This window comes from Pristiophorus japonicus, chromosome 14 (assembly GCF_044704955.1).
Source record: "Pristiophorus japonicus isolate sPriJap1 chromosome 14, sPriJap1.hap1, whole genome shotgun sequence".
NCBI lineage: Eukaryota > Metazoa > Chordata > Chondrichthyes > Pristiophoridae > Pristiophorus > Pristiophorus japonicus.
The window spans coordinates 166,305,807-166,323,528 of record NC_091990.1 but is presented as its reverse complement, the minus strand read 5'-3'; the positions used below and the strand labels follow the sequence as shown (position 1 = coordinate 166,323,528).

General features: G+C 47.1%; 1 protein-coding gene across 2 annotated transcripts in view; it reads right to left on the bottom strand.

Moving 5' to 3' along the window:
• The window catches only part of LOC139280209 (cleavage and polyadenylation specificity factor subunit 6-like), a 66,099-nt gene that overhangs the window by 31,333 nt on the left and 17,044 nt on the right, over nt 1-17,722 (bottom strand). For both annotated transcript variants that reach the window (XM_070899802.1, XM_070899803.1), the window contains exons 3-4: nt 13,700-13,803; nt 5,724-5,869 (exon numbers count right to left, since the gene is read on the bottom strand). In XM_070899802.1, coding sequence (XP_070755903.1) covers nt 5,724-5,869; nt 13,700-13,803 — 250 coding nt within the window. The remainder of the gene's footprint in view (nt 1-5,723; nt 5,870-13,699; nt 13,804-17,722) is intronic.

Here is a 17,722-nt window from a genome sequence, read left to right as displayed (position 1 = left end):
GAGAATGGAGGGGGGGGAAAGAGAAGGGAGGGGGGGAAAGAGAAGGGAGGGGGGGAAAGAGAAGGGAGGGGGGGAAAGAGAAGGGAGGGGGGGAAAGAGAAGGGAGGGGGGGAAAGAGAAGGGAGGGGGGGAAAGAGAAGGGAGGGGGGGAAAGAGAGGGGGGGGAAAGAGAAGGGAGGGGGGGAAAGAGAAGGAAGGGGGAGGAAGAGGGGAAAGAGAAGGGAGGGGGGAAAGAGAAAGGAGGGGGGAAAGAGAAGGGAGGGGGGAAAGAGAAGGGAGGGGGTGAAGGAGAAGAGAGGGGGAAAGAAAAGGGGTGACACGGGGGGGAGTGACAGGGGGGGGCGGGGCGACACCTGAGGGAGGAGGGAGGAGGGCGACACGGGGGGGGGGGGGGGGGGTGGCAACGCGACACGGTGGGAGGGGAAGAGAACAAGGAACGGGGGGGGGGAGAAAGCTGGGGGGGGGGAAGAGAAGGCGGGGGGGGCGGAGGCAGAGAGAAGGGGGGGGAGAGAGAGAGAAGGCAGGTGGGGGAAGGAGGCGGGGGGGGAAAGAAGGCGGGGGGGGGAAGGCGGGTGGGGAGAGCAGGCGGGTGGGGAAAGAAGGCGGGGGGGAAAGAAGGCGGGGGGGAAAGAAGGCGGGGGGAGGGAAAGAAGGCGGGGGGGGAAAGAAGGCGGGGGGGGAAAGAAGGCGGGGGGGGAAAGAAGGCGGGGGGGGAAAGAAGGCGGGGGGGGAAAGAAGGCGGGGGGGGGAAGAAGGCGGGGGGGGAAAGAAGGCGGGGGGGAAAGAAGGCGGGGGGGGGGAAAGAAGGCGGGGGGGGGGAAAGAAGGCGGGGGGGGAAAGAAGGCGGGGGGGGAAAGAAGGCGGGGGGGGGAAAGAAGGCGGGGGGGGGAAAGAAGGCGGGGGGGGGAAAGAAGGCGGGGGGGGGAAAGAAGGCGGGGGGGGGAAGAAGGCGGGGGGGGGGAAGAAGGCGGGGCGAAAGAAGGCGGGGGGGAAAGAAGGCGGGGGGGAAAGAAGGCGGGGGGAAAGAAGGCGGGGGGGGAAAGAAGGCGGGGGGGGGAAAGAAGGCGGGGGGGAAAGAAGGCGGGGGGGAAAGAAGGCGGGGGGGGAAAGAAGGCGGGGGGGGAAAGAAGGCGGGGGGGGAAAGAAGGCGGGGGGGAAAGAAGGCGGGGGGGGGAAGAAGGCGGGGGGGGAAAGAAGGCGGGGGGGGGGAAAGAAGGCGGGGGGGGAAAGAAGGCGGGGGGGGGGAAAGAAGGCGGGGGGGGGGAAAGAAGGCGGGGGGGGAAAGAAGGCGGGGGGGGAAAGAAGGCGGGGGGGGGAAAGAAGGCGGGGGGGGGAAAGAAGGCGGGGGGGGGAAAGAAGGCGGGGGGGGGAAAGAAGGCGGGGGGGGGAAGAAGGCGGGGGGGGGGAAGAAGGCGGGGGCGAAAGAAGGCGGGGGGGAAAGAAGGCGGGGGGGAAAGAAGGCGGGGGGGAAAGAAGGCGGGGGGGAAAGAAGGCGGGGGGGAAAGAAGGCGGGGGGGGAAAGAAGGCGGGGGGGGAAAGAAGGCGGGGGGGGAAAGAAGGCGGGGGGGGAAAGAAGGCGGGGGGGGAAAGAAGGCGGGGGGGGAAAGAAGGCGGGGGGGGAAAGAAGGCGGGGGGGGAAAGAAGGCGGGGGGGGAAAGAAGGCGGGGGGGGAAAGAAGGCGGGGGGGGAAAGAAGGCGGGGGGGGAAAGAAGGCGGGGGGGAAAGAAGGCGGGGGGGAAAGAAGGCGGGGGGGAAAGAAGGCGGGGGGGAAAGAAGGCGGGGGGGGAAAGAAGGCGGGGGGGAAAGAAGGCGGGGGGGAAAGAAGGCGGGGGGGAAAGAAGGCGGGGGGGAAAGAAGGCGGGGGGGAAAGAAGGCGGGGGGGGAAAGAAGGCGGGGGGGAAAGAAGGCGGGGGGGAAAGAAGGCGGGGGGGAAAGAAGGCGGGGGGGGGAAAGAAGGCGGGGGGGGGAAAGAAGGCGGGGGGGGAAAGAAGGCGGGGGGGGGAAAGAAGGCGGGGGGGGGAAAGAAGGCGGGGGGGGGAAAGAAGGCGGGGGGGGAAAGAAGGCGGGGGGGGAAAGAAGGCGGGGGGGGAAAGAAGGCGGGGGGGGAAAGAAGGCGGGGGGGGGAAGGCGGCGGGGGGGGGAAGGCGGCGGGGGGGGGAAGGCGGCGGGGGGGGGGAAGAAGGCGGGGGGTGGGAAGAAGGCGGGGGGTAAAAGAAGGCGGGGGGTAAAAGAAGGCGGGGGGTAAAAGAAGGCGGGGGGTAAAAGAAGGCGGGGGGTAAAAGAAGGCGGGGGGTAAAAGAAGGCGGGGGGTAAAAGAAGGCGGGGGGTAAAAGAAGGCGGGGGGTTAAAAGAAGGCGGGGGGTTAAAAGAAGGCGGGGGGTTAAAAGAAGGCGGGGGGTTAAAAGAAGGCGGGGGTAAAAGGCGGCGGGGGGGTAAAAGAAGGCGGGGGAAGACGGCGGGGGGGGGGGAAGACGGCGGGGGGGAAGGCGGCGGGGGGGAAGGCGGCGGGGGGGAAGGCGGCGGGGGGGGGGAAGGCGGCGGGGGGGAAGAGAGAAGGCGGGGGGGAAGAGAGAAGGCGGGGGGGGAAGAGAGAAGGCGGGGGGGAAGAGAGAAGGCGGGGGGGGGGAAGAGAGAAGGCGGGGGGGGAGAGAGAAGGCGGGGGGGGAGAGAGAAGGCGGGGCGGGGGAGAGAGAAGGCGGGGCGGGGGAGAGAGAAGGCGGGGCGGGGGAGAGAGAAGGCGGGGCGGGGGAGAGAGAAGGCGGGGCGGGGGAGAGAGAAGGTGCGGCGGGGGAGAGAGAAGGCGGGGCGGGGGATAGAGAAGGCGAGGCGGGGGAGAGAGAAGGCGGGGCGGGGGAGAGAGAAGGCGGGGGTGGAAGAGAAGGCGGGGGTGGAAGAGAAGGCGGGGGGTGGGGGGAAGAGAAGGCGGGGGGGGGAAAGAGAAGGCGGGGGGGAGAAAGTGAAGGCGGGGGGGGGGGGGGGGGAGGGGAAGAGAAGCCGGGATGGGAGGGGAAGAGAAGGCGGGGGGGAGGGGAAGAGAAGCGGGGGGAAGGCGGGGTGGGGGGAAGAGAGAGAAGGCGGGGGGGGGGGGGGGGGGAGTGAAGGGCGGGGCGGGAGGAGAGAGAACGCCGGGGGGGGAGGTGGCAGGGAGAGAAGGCGGGGGGGGAGAGAAGGCAGGGGGTGGGGGGGAGAGAAGGCAGGGGGTGGGGGGGAGAGAAGGCAGGGGGTGGGGGGGGGGGAGAGAGAATGCGGGAGGTGGGGTTGAAGAGGCCGAGGAAATTAAAATAAATTACCAATATTCAATTGCAATTAGATGCCAGGAGTGATAGACAAGAATCGATTAGTAACACCAACAGTCAGGTCAGCAACATCCCAAACCAGAAATATCCTTATTTTCTGGAGTATAAAGACCAAAGATTTATTTCACACTAAAAGGAAAAGAGGATCCAACTGGATCCCAGTCAGGTCACTCTCCGCTGCTTGGCACAATGAAAGAGGATACAAAGACCTCACAATGCAGGACAGGTTGGAATAACTTCAAATTTGACAACAAAAGTTACAAACTTCTGCCAGTTTTATCATCAACCAAAATTCCTGTCCTGAGCCCATCTGATGTTAAGATGACTAAGGTATAGGATGCAGATTTTAAAAAATCACATTTTCACTGATAATATTTTAACCAGCTGCATGTCGATGCTTTTCTCAACTTACCAGAATTTCCAGAATCACAGATGGAACGTTGCAAAGTAAAATCATAGAGGGTGTTTTTATGACATTAGTGCATCATCAGGCCTCATTAAAGATTGGTGTGATCAACGTGTTTTATTTTAAAGATACAACAGTTATCACACACGGGTACAAACATAGTCTGAAAGGCAAGTACGTTATTGGTGCTAGGGGATAAAATTTGTTCAGTACTCCAAAACTGACAGAGACTGAGCCTGACAGTGTGAGGGAGCTGAATTAACACAATGACAAATATTATCAGTATCTTTGCCTTCAGTAACTTTGTAATGGTGTCCGAGGGCAAGGCTTTGCTGCAGACTGATGGTTTCATTCAGAAAGGCCCATGTTACAGGACACCACCAAGGTTGAAAAAAGTGGGAATCAGGAAATAGCGGTTAAATGTCAAATTTGGGTTTTAAAAACCTGCAGGTTTTAGGAGGAAAGAAAGACCGAAGGAGATGAAGAGTTCCACGTTTCTGAAGTGCTGGGAAAGAACCGAGTTAGAATTGGAGACGGTGCAATAATCTTGATTTAGACACAATATAGACGCGGCGAGGGAGAGCGTGCAAGATGGGGCGTTGCAAATTAGCGGAGCAAAAGGGAAAGTTCAGAGGAGCACTGATCATAGTAGCATCGATAAAATAGATTAAAATAAATTAACCGCAGGCTAATTTAGTCTCCTCACACAGTTGAACCCAGTAACTCTACCGAGCCAGTTCCCAATGTCAACAGCACTCGCCATTCAAAAATATTACAAAATTTTACAGAAACCATTAATAATAGATTAACGTGATTTATAAAGAGGCTCCAATCAGGATTCTGACCCTTTAAGGGATTATATTTACAAAGTAGTATTATCTTTCAAAGTGCGTAAGAAAGACGAGGCTAATCCTGCTGAAAGCATTAGGAATGTGGCAGACATTGAAGTGGAGTAGACAAATAAAACCATTGAACTGACAAGCAGCTCTGAAGCCTGTGGGTTGATACACAGAAATGCAAAGTCAGCATGTTTTAGAGTGGTGCAAAAGGTGTTTGGGGAAGGACATACCCCCAACCGTTGAAGGGGTAAAGAGAAATGATGCACAACATGCAAGACGTCACCCGTCGATCAGTTTGAAGTCTCAACAGTTGTCATAATGAAGTGCTTTGTTTCTCTTGCCCCTCAAACGCACAGGACAGATAGACCTTATTGTGCAGTGAATTGCACGAACACAAGATTTTATTGCAACACAACATGCAGGAGATCTTGGACTCTGGGAACACTGATGGCAATGGGCAACACGGTCACATCACAACAAGAAATCTCGTGAAAAAAAAATACGATATTACGCTCTGTTCCTTCCATCATATTTCCAATAAGATCAATTTAAAAACACGTTTACAGTTCACAAATATGAAAATAGAAGCATTTGTCATATTAAACTATTGGGGGACTTGGCAATGACAACAGTAGCGAGTCCAGGAGTTACTACCCCCAGACATATTCCCTCGGAGCACAAATGGCCAGCCCAATTGTGTAGCATATCCCACAACTAAAGTAATTCTCTTAAACCACCTGGTTGCTTTTGCATCTTCTATATCCAGTGCTGCAAATTTGGTGGAAACAATTTGTCATGAAAAATTTTGGCCTTTTGGTTTCCCATTGGTCATTAGGTGTTTCAGAACCATATATTTTTTCCTGCCCCTGTAAAACTTAATGTGACAAAGGCATAGAGCTGAATTTAGTATCCATTGAACTTGATCAGTTCATTACCTAATGACAATACTTCCACTTAATTTTTTGTGTGCTAGATTAACCAAATGGAAACATATTGTGCCGCATAAAGCCAGTGTTAGTAACTGGCTTACTAGCGAGTAACCAGCGTAATTCCTGACATAACAGAATGTGAAGCAGTTATCCACCATTCCACTGCTACAGGTATTACTCTGGCTCACAAACATACAGGTCTGCAAAGAGGTTAATGAAGATCTAATGAAGTGTAGAATTTCCAAAGATTTACTTTTCTTGGATTGCGCTTCAAACTGGTTGAGATTCTGTTTGTTGCAAGGCATGACCTCCGGTCTCTGGCCATGAAGTTCTCTTTGCGGAAGTAGCTCCATGAGGCGTCGGACGGAACTTTCAGAGCCCAGATATACTTCAGCAAACCTGGTCAGCAAATAGAGGAAGACAAAAAGAAACAAAAACAGACAGATCTGTTACTCATCACAGCACAGGAATTCAGCAAGCCATTTACAGTTTTTTTCCCCCAATCTCTCCTGAAGGCCCGACTCCTGCTAGGTACTGTTTCATGGGTTCCAGCAACCTTGCATTACCGTGGCCCGATGGCCATTCATCATGCACGAGCCCAGACAATGGGTGTCAGTCGACTATTCAACCTTGGATAACATCAGAGCCGAGTTTGATCCTGTTTTGGCGCACCATCCACATATATGCACTTTTTAGCAGAAGGTGTGTCAAATGCAACCCCAGGTGAATCAGTCAGCTCAGCAAAGACAAGGGATCAAGCACAAACCAGGGACCGAACCTGGAACCCTCCGAGTCTGTTTGTCTTTGTGTTATACCATGTGCTGTCTGTACCCACTAAACAGTTTAAGTACCACTGACGCAAGTGCTCATGGGATGGGTAGGGAGGGAGAATAAATAATAATCGGACAACATTCCTGATTCTGACTGCTATCCAATGAAATCCTGATGGAAAGTGCACACGGACAGGGTCAAGTTTGCCATGATGTGCAATTATCCTGCTAACACTCACTGTCCAGACGTGTGCGTGCACGTGTGTAGAGTAGAAGGGGAGCCTCCAGTTCACTTCCACTGCTGCATATCTCCCTATTTAGAGCAAGATGTGCCAGACACCAGGTTTCTTAATTTTGCATCTTGATCTGATTATGAAGTTCAGCTCTTGAATCAACATGCTAGAGTCAGTACAAGTTACCAGTGGATGGAACAACACAAAATAGCTTGTACAGAAATGTATACAACAGTCCTCATTTTAAACTCAGATGCCGCCAAAGCAAAATATGGTTGATATCCATCATCCGCACCGCACCCACCCACCCTCCCCCCGACCCTCCAACCATTCCTTCTCTTCCATTCTTACTTTTTACTGAAGCACTCATTTCCATTATACATTTTAGATAACAGTTCTACAAGTACCAGGCAACCTCTGCTTCCTTACCAAGGTTATTCAATTATGAGGGCATCACAACGGAGTCCAATTCCATCCTCTGAATTGTCGACCCCTTCTATTGCCCTAGCACACCCCAGACATTGGCCCTGGGACCTTCTGGTCTGCATGGCTTAGTATTACAACAGGTGGTACTATACTGTTATCCACTTGGTCACCGAGGACCTCATTTTCTCAACTTTCTATTGTCGCTTTATTCAACAGTTGATATCTTCTGTTTTGTTCACAGAATCTGCCTAACCGCCTGAGCCTTTCTAGCATTTTCTGTCTTTTTATAAAGCACCTGTTTAATCTAATGGTCGTATTTTCACAGGTTAAACATTCATATACTTATTGCACTGCAAATCTCAGTTCGAAGTGCATTTGGCATCTTGCTCAGAAACAGATCCACATTCACTGATGTCAGTCCACAGGCGTGACTCCCTCATGTAAAAACAGATTCTTAAGAGCAGATTGTCTTTTCCACAAAATATTTTGGATTTTTCAAAATTCTTCTTGAATGAACTGCAATTTGCCACTTTAATAACTGAGCCACGACTTGGCAAGTGCTATTTCAAGTGGCAAAAATACCTGGCTTTCAGGACAATGAACCTCTAAAACACAATGCTGCATCTGGCAAAAGAGAGATAAATAAGAAATAAAACCAGTCAACGTTAGAAATATGAAATAAAACCAAAAATGCACAAATGCAGAGCAGATCCTTAAGCAACTGGAAAGAGAAGATGGGTTTGTGCTCTGATAAAAGAATCTCTATCCAAAATACTAACTTGCCTTTTCTCTTTACAAATGCTGCTGAACCTGTTCTGAAATTCCAACTTTTATGATGCCTATTAAATTAATTGGACATCACAACATCGGTGACAGACTCCACTTTGGGGACCTGCTGTTCATGGGCATGTAGGCTGTGGTAGCAAGCTGATGTCTTCCCCTTTTTTGAATGGTTATCTACAACTTGATGTGTGAAGAACTGAATGCACGAGCTGCTAGCGTCTGGCACAACTCACCATGTTAACGGTCTGCTGAGTTAACACAATGCTGAACTCCATCTTCCCTTACACTGATGTTAGCCATGCTCGTGGCACTTCCCCCCACTATTACACATTAATATGGTTTGGCTTTATTTGTATTCAATGTAAATAAGAGATTGAACCATGATGATCCTGCCGACGATAGATTAATAATCTGTGCTAAACGCTTGTATTGCAAGAACAAATGCACTAGTACAATCATTGACTACAAACAAATACTGCTCTAGCTCTACATCCTTTATTTCTACACGACGTAACCACTACACCAGCCAATTTAAGATGAAAAGCACAACTGAAATGAATGGTGCTCAGATCCCCAGCCATCACATTGAACAAATCACACTAGCTTAACTATTGCTTTGTTAGAGTAACCTGAAGCAATGCAAGAATGATTGAACTGAATAGCATTGTACTAGCAAGGACAGAATGCCCTGGCTCATCAAAATGTATTATACAAACTCTAGCAACCAAACAGTATAACTAACCAAACAGTATAACTGTAATGACAAATTATGAAGTCATACATACAGACTAGGTTGAAACCTGTGGCCTCTTCCTGAGCATAACACAACTGATTGGCACTGAATGGGATATTGAATTTTTTTTTAAACTTTCCAATTTTCTTGCTGTGGTATAATTTCCTGCATCCGAACGACCATTCTTCATGTGTGACCCGAGTGGCTGACAGGCTATTCAATCACAGTCAAGCCTGGCCCTATCCTTATTTGATAGCCACACAAATATCCGTTTTCAGAAGGACATGCTGTGTCACAATGAGGAGTGGGAATTCTGGCTGATTATCCCTTTTATCAGTTTAAAGGCGATTTGAGAAATTTAAAAACTATTGACATTGTAACCTTGGGGTCTTTGCCATGTAGGACACATTGGAAGCAACAGTAAAGTAAGTTTGCTTTTCTCAGAGAATCACTCTGTTTGCTAGCTTCATAAAACTAGGCATATACGGGTTGTTATGATCCTGAACCACAATGAATGTTCATTTTCACAAACCTCAAGCCACACAGAACATGGCCACCAGACCTATCTGTCTCATAGAGATCATCTCAAAATGGCCACCAGCCCCGATCCACACTAAACAGAAAGCATCTGCACCATTCAAAACAAACCAGTACGGACAGAACCAAATAGTCATCTAGGGTCATTTAAAATCTAAGCGAGAGACATGGGCCAGAATTTTCTTTACCTTGGCGGATCCGGTGCAGGTGGGGGCCAAGTCGGATCCCAAACCCGCTGCTGGCTCATCCCGCTGTTAAAAATGAACTTACCTGAATGGGGCCTATTAAGCTCGCCCAGTGCGTTACCCGGCCCAATGACATGGAGTGGGTCTGGTGACGTCATTCATGACGGGTTTTCAGCCTGGATCTTTAAAAGGACCATGGCCACATTACATTTGAAGTTTCATCTAACATAGTGCTGTCAGTGCATTACAACATTGGAGTGCTGCAAACACTGACGATGACTGCACCCAGGTTCTCTGGTGACTTGCTCCATACGCTTAAGAAAGGGAGTCAGAGGACACAGGAAGCTCTTCCCTTCCGATGGGCAGAGGAGACCTCCCCAGAAGACCAGGACAGCCTGGTTGCAGATTGCAGAGGAGGGATTTGGGCAGGAGGATCCGAGTTCAGTGCTGCAAACATTTCAATTATCTCATTAGATCAGGAAACATTAATACAAAGCCACACTCAACCTCATCCTGCTGTGCTTCTCATCACATCCCCATCACTCTGTCTTCCCCACCCTACTCCTGCACATCCTTACTCACACCAAAATACCTTGCACCTCCACCCACCCCACTCTCTCGATTGACATTAGTACATCCTCAAATCACTAGCCACCCCTCACATGCACCCTCATCCCAGTGCAATCATACCAACTAACAACACACAAGGTTAGCCAATGTTTATGTAAAGTTTCTGTTAATGTGGTGTTAAACATAAAAATCTTTATTTTCAACACTTTCCGGTCTTGAACAGATTTGTGTGCACCTTTGGTAGTGGCTTAGTGAGTTGCAGTGAACAGCGAGACATAACGATACCCCCTGCAATGGTAATGAGTGTGAAAGGCATGGCTTGGTCATTGTAGGGATGCTTTATTGTGCTGGTGTGGGTTAGTGCCAACCTGGCACATCATGTGGCAGCCATATGGGTGTACAGCGTAAAGGTAACTAAATCTGGCCATGACAAGGCTAACCCTGGCCTCCCGGGCAGCAATATGTGCTCATGTGTTGATGCTTTTTGTCCTGTGCAGCATTAGGTGATTGCGGAGAAGGTTGATGGTGTTGTTGTTGGTGCTGCTGGTGCTGATCGTGGTCCAATTCTGAGGACCAAGGTGAGACGGTATAAACGGCACCCGTGTTGATGGACTAGATGACAAGGTGAAGTACAGATGACAGAAGGATTCTGTCAATCGTGAGAGAGAGTTCTTCCAATGAGGTGACAGTGGATGGCGACTTTACTAGAAACACTTGCAGCCTGCAGAATCTGTGCTGGCAATGGGCTGAGTAACAGCTTCTGCCTGAGGAAAGTGATCATCTGTCAGGTGGGAGCTTTTACTGTACATTTCATGTTGTCAAGTAATCAGCTGGAGCAATGGCCACGGATCTCCCGCCTCAGGTTGACGGATGTGGTTCTTGAACTGCGTGAATCCCATGACCATGCAGGGAAATTAAAAAGCATGAAAAAATGCTCTTTAGTGCCTGTAAACTACCTGATAATCATTTAAATTGGCTCCCCCATCGCTGCCATCGGGTCGGCTCCGCAATGTCAGATGCGCCTGGGGGAATGGCGAGTGGGAGTGAGATGACAGCGGATTCCTGACCCGTTGTCAAAAATAACAATTTTCCCACCTGACCCGCCAAGAATCCCGCCCGCCACCAACCTGAAACATTCTAGCCATGTTTTTTTTTTTAAAACACACACAGGGTCACAATGACCTACTCTTAAAATCATGCAAATATAATCAAAGTCACTTCAGAAGGAAGAGTAAAATCAAAACCAGCCCAATGCTTCAATATTATTGCCCAATTGTGCTTTAATTAATGTTTACTGCTTTTTTTGATGAGAACACATTGGCCAATTTTCATAAAAGTTCACTAGTGGAGCCGGTTATGAGAAACAATGATGAAGTTCGCTATCATTTGGGGAGGGCAGCAATGCCGCTACGCTGTACTAGAAAAATAAAAACACTAATATAGCCTGACACATTCCAAATGTTAATTCTTCCACCAAAAGCCAAATACCAGCAGTATTACAAAGTAACATTGTAATGTTTTAGACAGAAGACCATTGATCCATCTTGTCTACTCCTCCAAACTTCCCATCAGTTTCCTTATTGTGGTTCTGGAAGTAATATTACTGAAATGGAATATTCCTAATAGAAATCATCCAGACCTGGTATAAACCTGATTTTTGTTCCTACTGACCCCCCTCCCCCCCGCCAACTTCGAATCTGTTCCACAATTTAATCACCCTCTTACTAAAAAAAGTATTGCCTAAATTTCCTATGACTCCAGTATCTTCTTATTGTGTCACCTAGTCCTTTAATCTTGTGCTGACAGTAGAACTTTGCTCAATCTAATTTCTCCACATTAGTGAAAATCTTGAAGGCCTCCATTAAGTACCCCTTCATCCTCCTTTTCCTAGAAGATAAAAGTCTATAGTCGACATTTTTTTCTCATAACTCAGCCCTCTTAGTACAGGAATCAGCCCCCCTCAAGACTCCCTCCAATAATTCTGCATCTTTCCCGTAATATGGAGATCACAACTGAACACTGTACCTCATATGCAACTTGAACATCACCTCCTAGACTTATAAAACACTCAGCCATACATCAAACAATTTATCTGATTTTTTTTAACCATCTGCGAACATAAACAACGGTTTTAATGGCCTATCCACCAAAGAGACCCTAATCTCTTGTCTGCTGTTATCTCAAGCACATGGACATTTGGTACACAATTCACATTCTTATTCCTTCAACCCAACTTTGCCTGCATGACAGTGGCTATAGTTCAAAAAAGCAATTCAATGGCCATGAAGCATTTTGGGATATCCTGAGGATGTGAAAGATGCTCTTTAAATGCAGGTTCTAATGCCATGACTTTATACTTATCGGTGTTGAATTCAATCTGCCATCTCTCTGCTCACTGACATGGCCTATCCATATCCTTTTGGATTGGTTAGCACATTCCTTAGCATCACTGGCCACTGCACCCAATTTGGTGTGATCTGTAAGCTTGAACAATATTCTGTCTTCCAAGTGATTTAGAAAAATTAAATATGCTTTCTGCGTGCTCAACCCACGTTTGGAAGTTCAGAATCTATAATTGTATCACTGGATATTTTTATAGTTCCACAGGACACATCCATCATTACACAACTGAACCTTGGGGGCAGCACTGTAGAGTTCCATTCCTATTTTTACATATATTTGTCTTAAATGTGGTGTCACCAAGGAAAATTAGTTCGGAGAAGATAGCAAGACCAACAATGGGAGGAAACAATCAACATGCAGTTGAAATGGGCGGAGTTTCAATCTGCAGATGAAAGGAAGTTGAAGTAATTTAGCCAGAATGACAGAACCCCCTAAGATACAGTGTATTAGTCTCAAATCCAGAAGGCCTTTTTGGACCATCGCTGAAGCCCTTCAGCGATCTCCCCTCAGCCTCGATGATCGATGACAAAATGTTTGGAAGAACTGCGACATACGGAATGGATTTCTTATAGAGGACCCCACAGAACAACCTGAAGGATCAAACCTTCCTCACAAACAGTGGACAACCATCAACCGCCTCAGAACTGGTCATGGTCGATGCTGCCAACTTCTCTATAGGAGGAAGATTAAAGCATCCCCATCATGTGACTGTGGAACTCCTAATCAGACCCTGGAACACATCATTGAGCACTGCCCTCAGAGGAAATTTGCAGGCAGCCTACAAGATATCCACGTTGTTACACCGGGAGCTTTGGTCTGGATATCCATCTTGGATATTGACGTTTGATTTGCTACTACCGTTCGAAAGAAGAAGTGTATTAGTGACATTGAATTTATGGGCTGTAACCTAACTGCCTTCTGCCCAAGTTCTGGGGCTCTTTCAGCCAGCTTCCCATGTCACAAGCACCCACTTTAAACTGAACAGGAAGATTAAAATAAACAAAAAGGATATTAAAGTTAAATCACAATTCCTTGTCCACAGCCATTCTTACACCAGAAATAAATCCAAGTAATTATTTTTCTGAGTTGGATAGCTCGAAGCTGATATAGTGCATATGTCTGCTCTCGAAAGAGTTGACCCAGGTTTGATCTCCGTCCATTATTTCGAAGCATTTATTCTAGCGTCACCTTAGCTTAAACAATTGTGAGTTCAAATCCATGCCAGGATTTCAGCAGGTAAATAACACTGATGTACACTGCAGTGGACACTCCAACTCAATACTGCTGCATTGTCTGAGATGCTGTCTGCTTATGATTTCACTGCACTATTCAAATAACAGTAGTGAGTTAACTGGTTGCTTATTTTGTTGTTAGATTTTGCTGTGTGTAAAATGGCTGCTATGTTTGTCTACATCACAACAGTCATTGCATTTAAATTTGGTTCACTATTTGAAGCACTGAAATATTTCTGAAGGACATAATCGGATGCTATATAAACAAAAGACTTTCTTTTATGTTTAGTACCTCAAGGAGAAGATATGGATGTTCATTGTATCCCATTAGCTCAGTTTGGTTTCACATGCACTCACCCTTTAGACTGCCCATTGGCCCTGTTTTCATAGAACTTGATCTCCAACAAATCTTGCACACCCACTGAATGGACCGCATCAGCCACGTCCTGGTCTGTCGTCCACTGAATGAAACAAAACACATGAGGTTAGAAAGCCACTAGCAAATCAAGACAACAAAAGGATAAGGCTTTTAAATCACCCCAAATTACTTTCAAACCCAGAAGTTGTGCCATTTTGATTAAGATTGTGTGCATCACAGCATTTGAAGTGCAAACATTTGTGCATTGGTTTATTTTATAAATTGGTGGGTGGGTGGGAGGGGGGGGGGGGCGCGGAGGTTCTCAAAGGCAATTCTTGGGATCATCAGCAGATTTCAGTATATGCTGACTTACTAGCACATTATTGTTGTTATATAACATTCGTGCTCCCACTACCTGCCTTGGCAGTACATTCCATACATCCATCAAGCTCTTGTGTAAAGTAGTTAGATATAAACTTTCCTTTTACCCTCCTGTTGTATAATCGGTAGCAATGTGAGATATATTAATACTTATCTTGTCGCTACACTTCAGGATCTTGATTACTTCTAAGATCACCTTTGAGCCTTCTTTCCTCCAGTGTAAATGTTCCAGGCATTGATGTCCTTACTTGGGTTACAAGTTGGATTTGCTTTTTGTGTTCCAACCAGCTGGATACAAGTGCTCTGACTTCAAAATTCTTGCATCAAAGCCAGGAGGTGCAAATGTTTAATAACTTCACAGTTTACACCTGACTCATTGAAGTAATTTTGCAGATGCAGCATACAGAGAATACCCACAAAACTGATTTTACAACAAAGACTACACAACAGACCAGAACAAAGGCTTGATGAGCGGGAATGGAGGCAGAACAGCAGAGTCCTCTATTCAGATACTGATAAAAAAATAAACTGCAAGGACACCCCTAGGTCCCAGTGGTGAATGCACTACCCTGTACAACACTAAGACAATGCAGCCTAGAGGATCCCAGGTCCGAACCCTACTTTGTGTTGACTTAGTTAATCTCAACTGGGTATGACAATAGCCCTCTCTCCTCAACTCCCATGAATTTTTCTGCATCCCTCTCCTTTTTCTCTCTTTATGGCTTGCACTTGCTTTTGTCATCTCTGTATCTGTTTCTAACTTTTTTCCTATTGTTTCTTCCACTTCCCTCTGTTTTCCCTCTCTCTCCTTCACTGAGATGCTTATAAACTATAAAGTAAAACTGTAGAGTTTATAAATACTTACACCCTGGACGTTGATAGTCCCTGACAGAAATATAACTTACTGCAGTTATCTCCATTAACAGCCGTCGTTTTGAAAACTTCTAGTTTTCAAGATAGAAGAAGCAAAGAAAACCGACTTCTGTAGAAACACTTGGAGAACCTCCTTCACAATTGCCTTTGGAGATTTTCAAAACTCCTCACAATAATGTCAGAATGTTCTCATTTAAACAATCAGTACTGAGGGCAAATAATTATCGTTTAATTAAGACAAAGAATTCATATGGAATCTTTCCAAATCACTTTCAGCACTTGCCCAATAATAAACACACAATAAACATCTCCTGTTGCAGAAGTTTTAAAGCACATGGTAGCCTGGCTAGTCTGGAAGATTGGTGTGTAAATGTACTACATCATAGACTTGCACGCAGTCACGATTCCTTACCCCACTCCACTGTCCCTTAATTTCAGTAGTCACTGTAGCACCTCCCAAATCCACATCCCTTACCACCTAGAAGGAAGCAGGCGGGTGGGAACACCATCATCTCCGAGACACACACCATCCTGACTTGGAAATATATTGCCATTCGTTCATCGTCGCTGGGTCAAAGTCCTGGAACTCCCTCCCTAACAGCACTGTGGGAGCACCTTCACCACACGGACTGCAGAGGTTCAAGAAGGCGGCTCACCTTCTCAAGGGCAATTAGGGATGGGCAATAAATACTGGGCTTGCCAACGATGCCCACATCCCAGGAACGAATAAAATAAAAGCAAGGGAAAGAGAAGCAATGTTGGGAGAAGTTCATCTGTATATTCTCAGTAGAATACTGGCTGAGACACAGTGTGTGGCAGAAGAGGGTGTGCAGAGAACAAAGGCAAATCGTAGACCTACTTCAATAAACTCCAGACTGACTTAGTTCATTTTTAAGTAACAGCCTGTCAGCAGCCCTGAAGGTTCAGTAGGTAAATGGACCAGTAAGGATTCCTGCATCTAAGTGCTCTCTGGTGATCGGTCCCTATACATTTATGGACAGACACCCAAGGCTTGCCTGCTCACCAGCCCGTGATTTTCCTGTCCATTGAAACAAATGGGGGCATGTGCACAAACAGAAAACCCCAGCCATTATTTCTTGTCTTTTTGGTTTATTTTTGCCCCGATCGTTGTTAATATTCTCAGTCTCTCCTTTTTAGTTCATATAACACATTTCTTCTCTTTTTTTCCTTCTTTGTCCCTCAAAACATTATTTCACTGCTATTCCTGTAAATTTGCTTTGAGCACTAAGCCTTAGTGCTCCCATTACCAGTTAGGGCTGCTACCACTGGCCCAGTCCACACCATGATTGGGGCAGGTCCACTTGCGCAAGTGCACTTTTTTGCTTTTGAATGAGACATTAAACCGAGGCCCCGCCTGCCCTCTCAGGTGGACGTAAATGTTCCGTGGTACTATTCAAAGATGATCAGGGCGGTTCTCTCAGTGTCCTGGTCAATATTTATTCCTAAAAAAAAGATTATCCGGTCATGTATCTTATTGCTGTTTGTAGAACTTTGCTGTGTGCAAATTGGCTGCCTAGTTTCCCTACATTACAACTGTGACAACATTTCAAAAAGTACTTAATTGGCCATAAAACACTTTGGGACAGTGAGGTCATGAAAGACGCTATATAAATGCAAGTCCTTTCCTACAAAGACAGCAATCAAAAATGGAACTTTCCTGTCATAGTTCCAAACAGAATCACAGCACAGTCTGAAATTAAACCTTCCAGTTCTTAATGAAGGAAATAATCATCATATTAGATCTGTCATACTTCTGCTACATGGGATCATTAGAGATATTCTAGATGACCACCAACACAGAGCAGAAGTTATAGACAGCGTTCTCTCTAAGCTGCACGGCCTTGCGAGACCGACTTTTCCCATGTTAAATTCTGCATATGCACAAAACTGTGAATGGGCTGCGCACCTAAAAAAAAATTAGGGGGAATATTGGTTATGAAACTCTCAACATGGCACCTGGTAAAGCGTGTCATGTCTTTTCAACTTAGTTGAATTTTTTGAGCAAATTATTAGGTTGGTGGAGGTGGGTAGCCTGGTTAACATTGTATACCTGGATTTTCAGGAAGCTTTTGTTAAGGTGTCACAAAATAATCTCTTAAAAAAGGTTAATCCTGTGGGAGTAGTGGGAAGATCTTGGAATGGATGAGGAATTGGTTGTATGCTTGTAGGCAGAAAGCTGTTATTAATGGCAGTGGTTCTGCTCAGGGACTGGTTACCGGTGAAGTCCCGCAGGGATCGTGTTAGGACCGTTGCTTTTCATCTTTACCAATGGTCTGGATTAAAGTGTCGGGGTAACTTGAGGTCCGCGAATGATACAAATGTCAGTGTAGGCTTCAGGACCGTAGATAAGAAAAATAGACTAGGTGTGATGGGGAAATGGGCCCATGTCTGGCAGATGTCATTTAATATAAATAAATGTAGTGTTATGCACATGGGTAGAAGTAACACCATGCACTGAAAGCTTGTGAACTGAAGATCGTTGAGCGGGAGAAAGACCCGGGTGTTATAGTGCATGAATCTCTAAAGATTCACAACCAGTGCCATGAGGCTATAGCAAAGACAAATAGATTACCAGGTTGTATTGCAAAGACAATCTAATACAAAACAAAAAACATTATACCGTGCTTGTATAGGATCTTAATTAGGCCTCATTTAGAATACCGTGCCTATTTTTCGTCCCCTCACAGGCTGAGTGATATAGAGACCCTGGAAAAGGTTGAGAGAAGGGCCATTAGATTGATAACTAG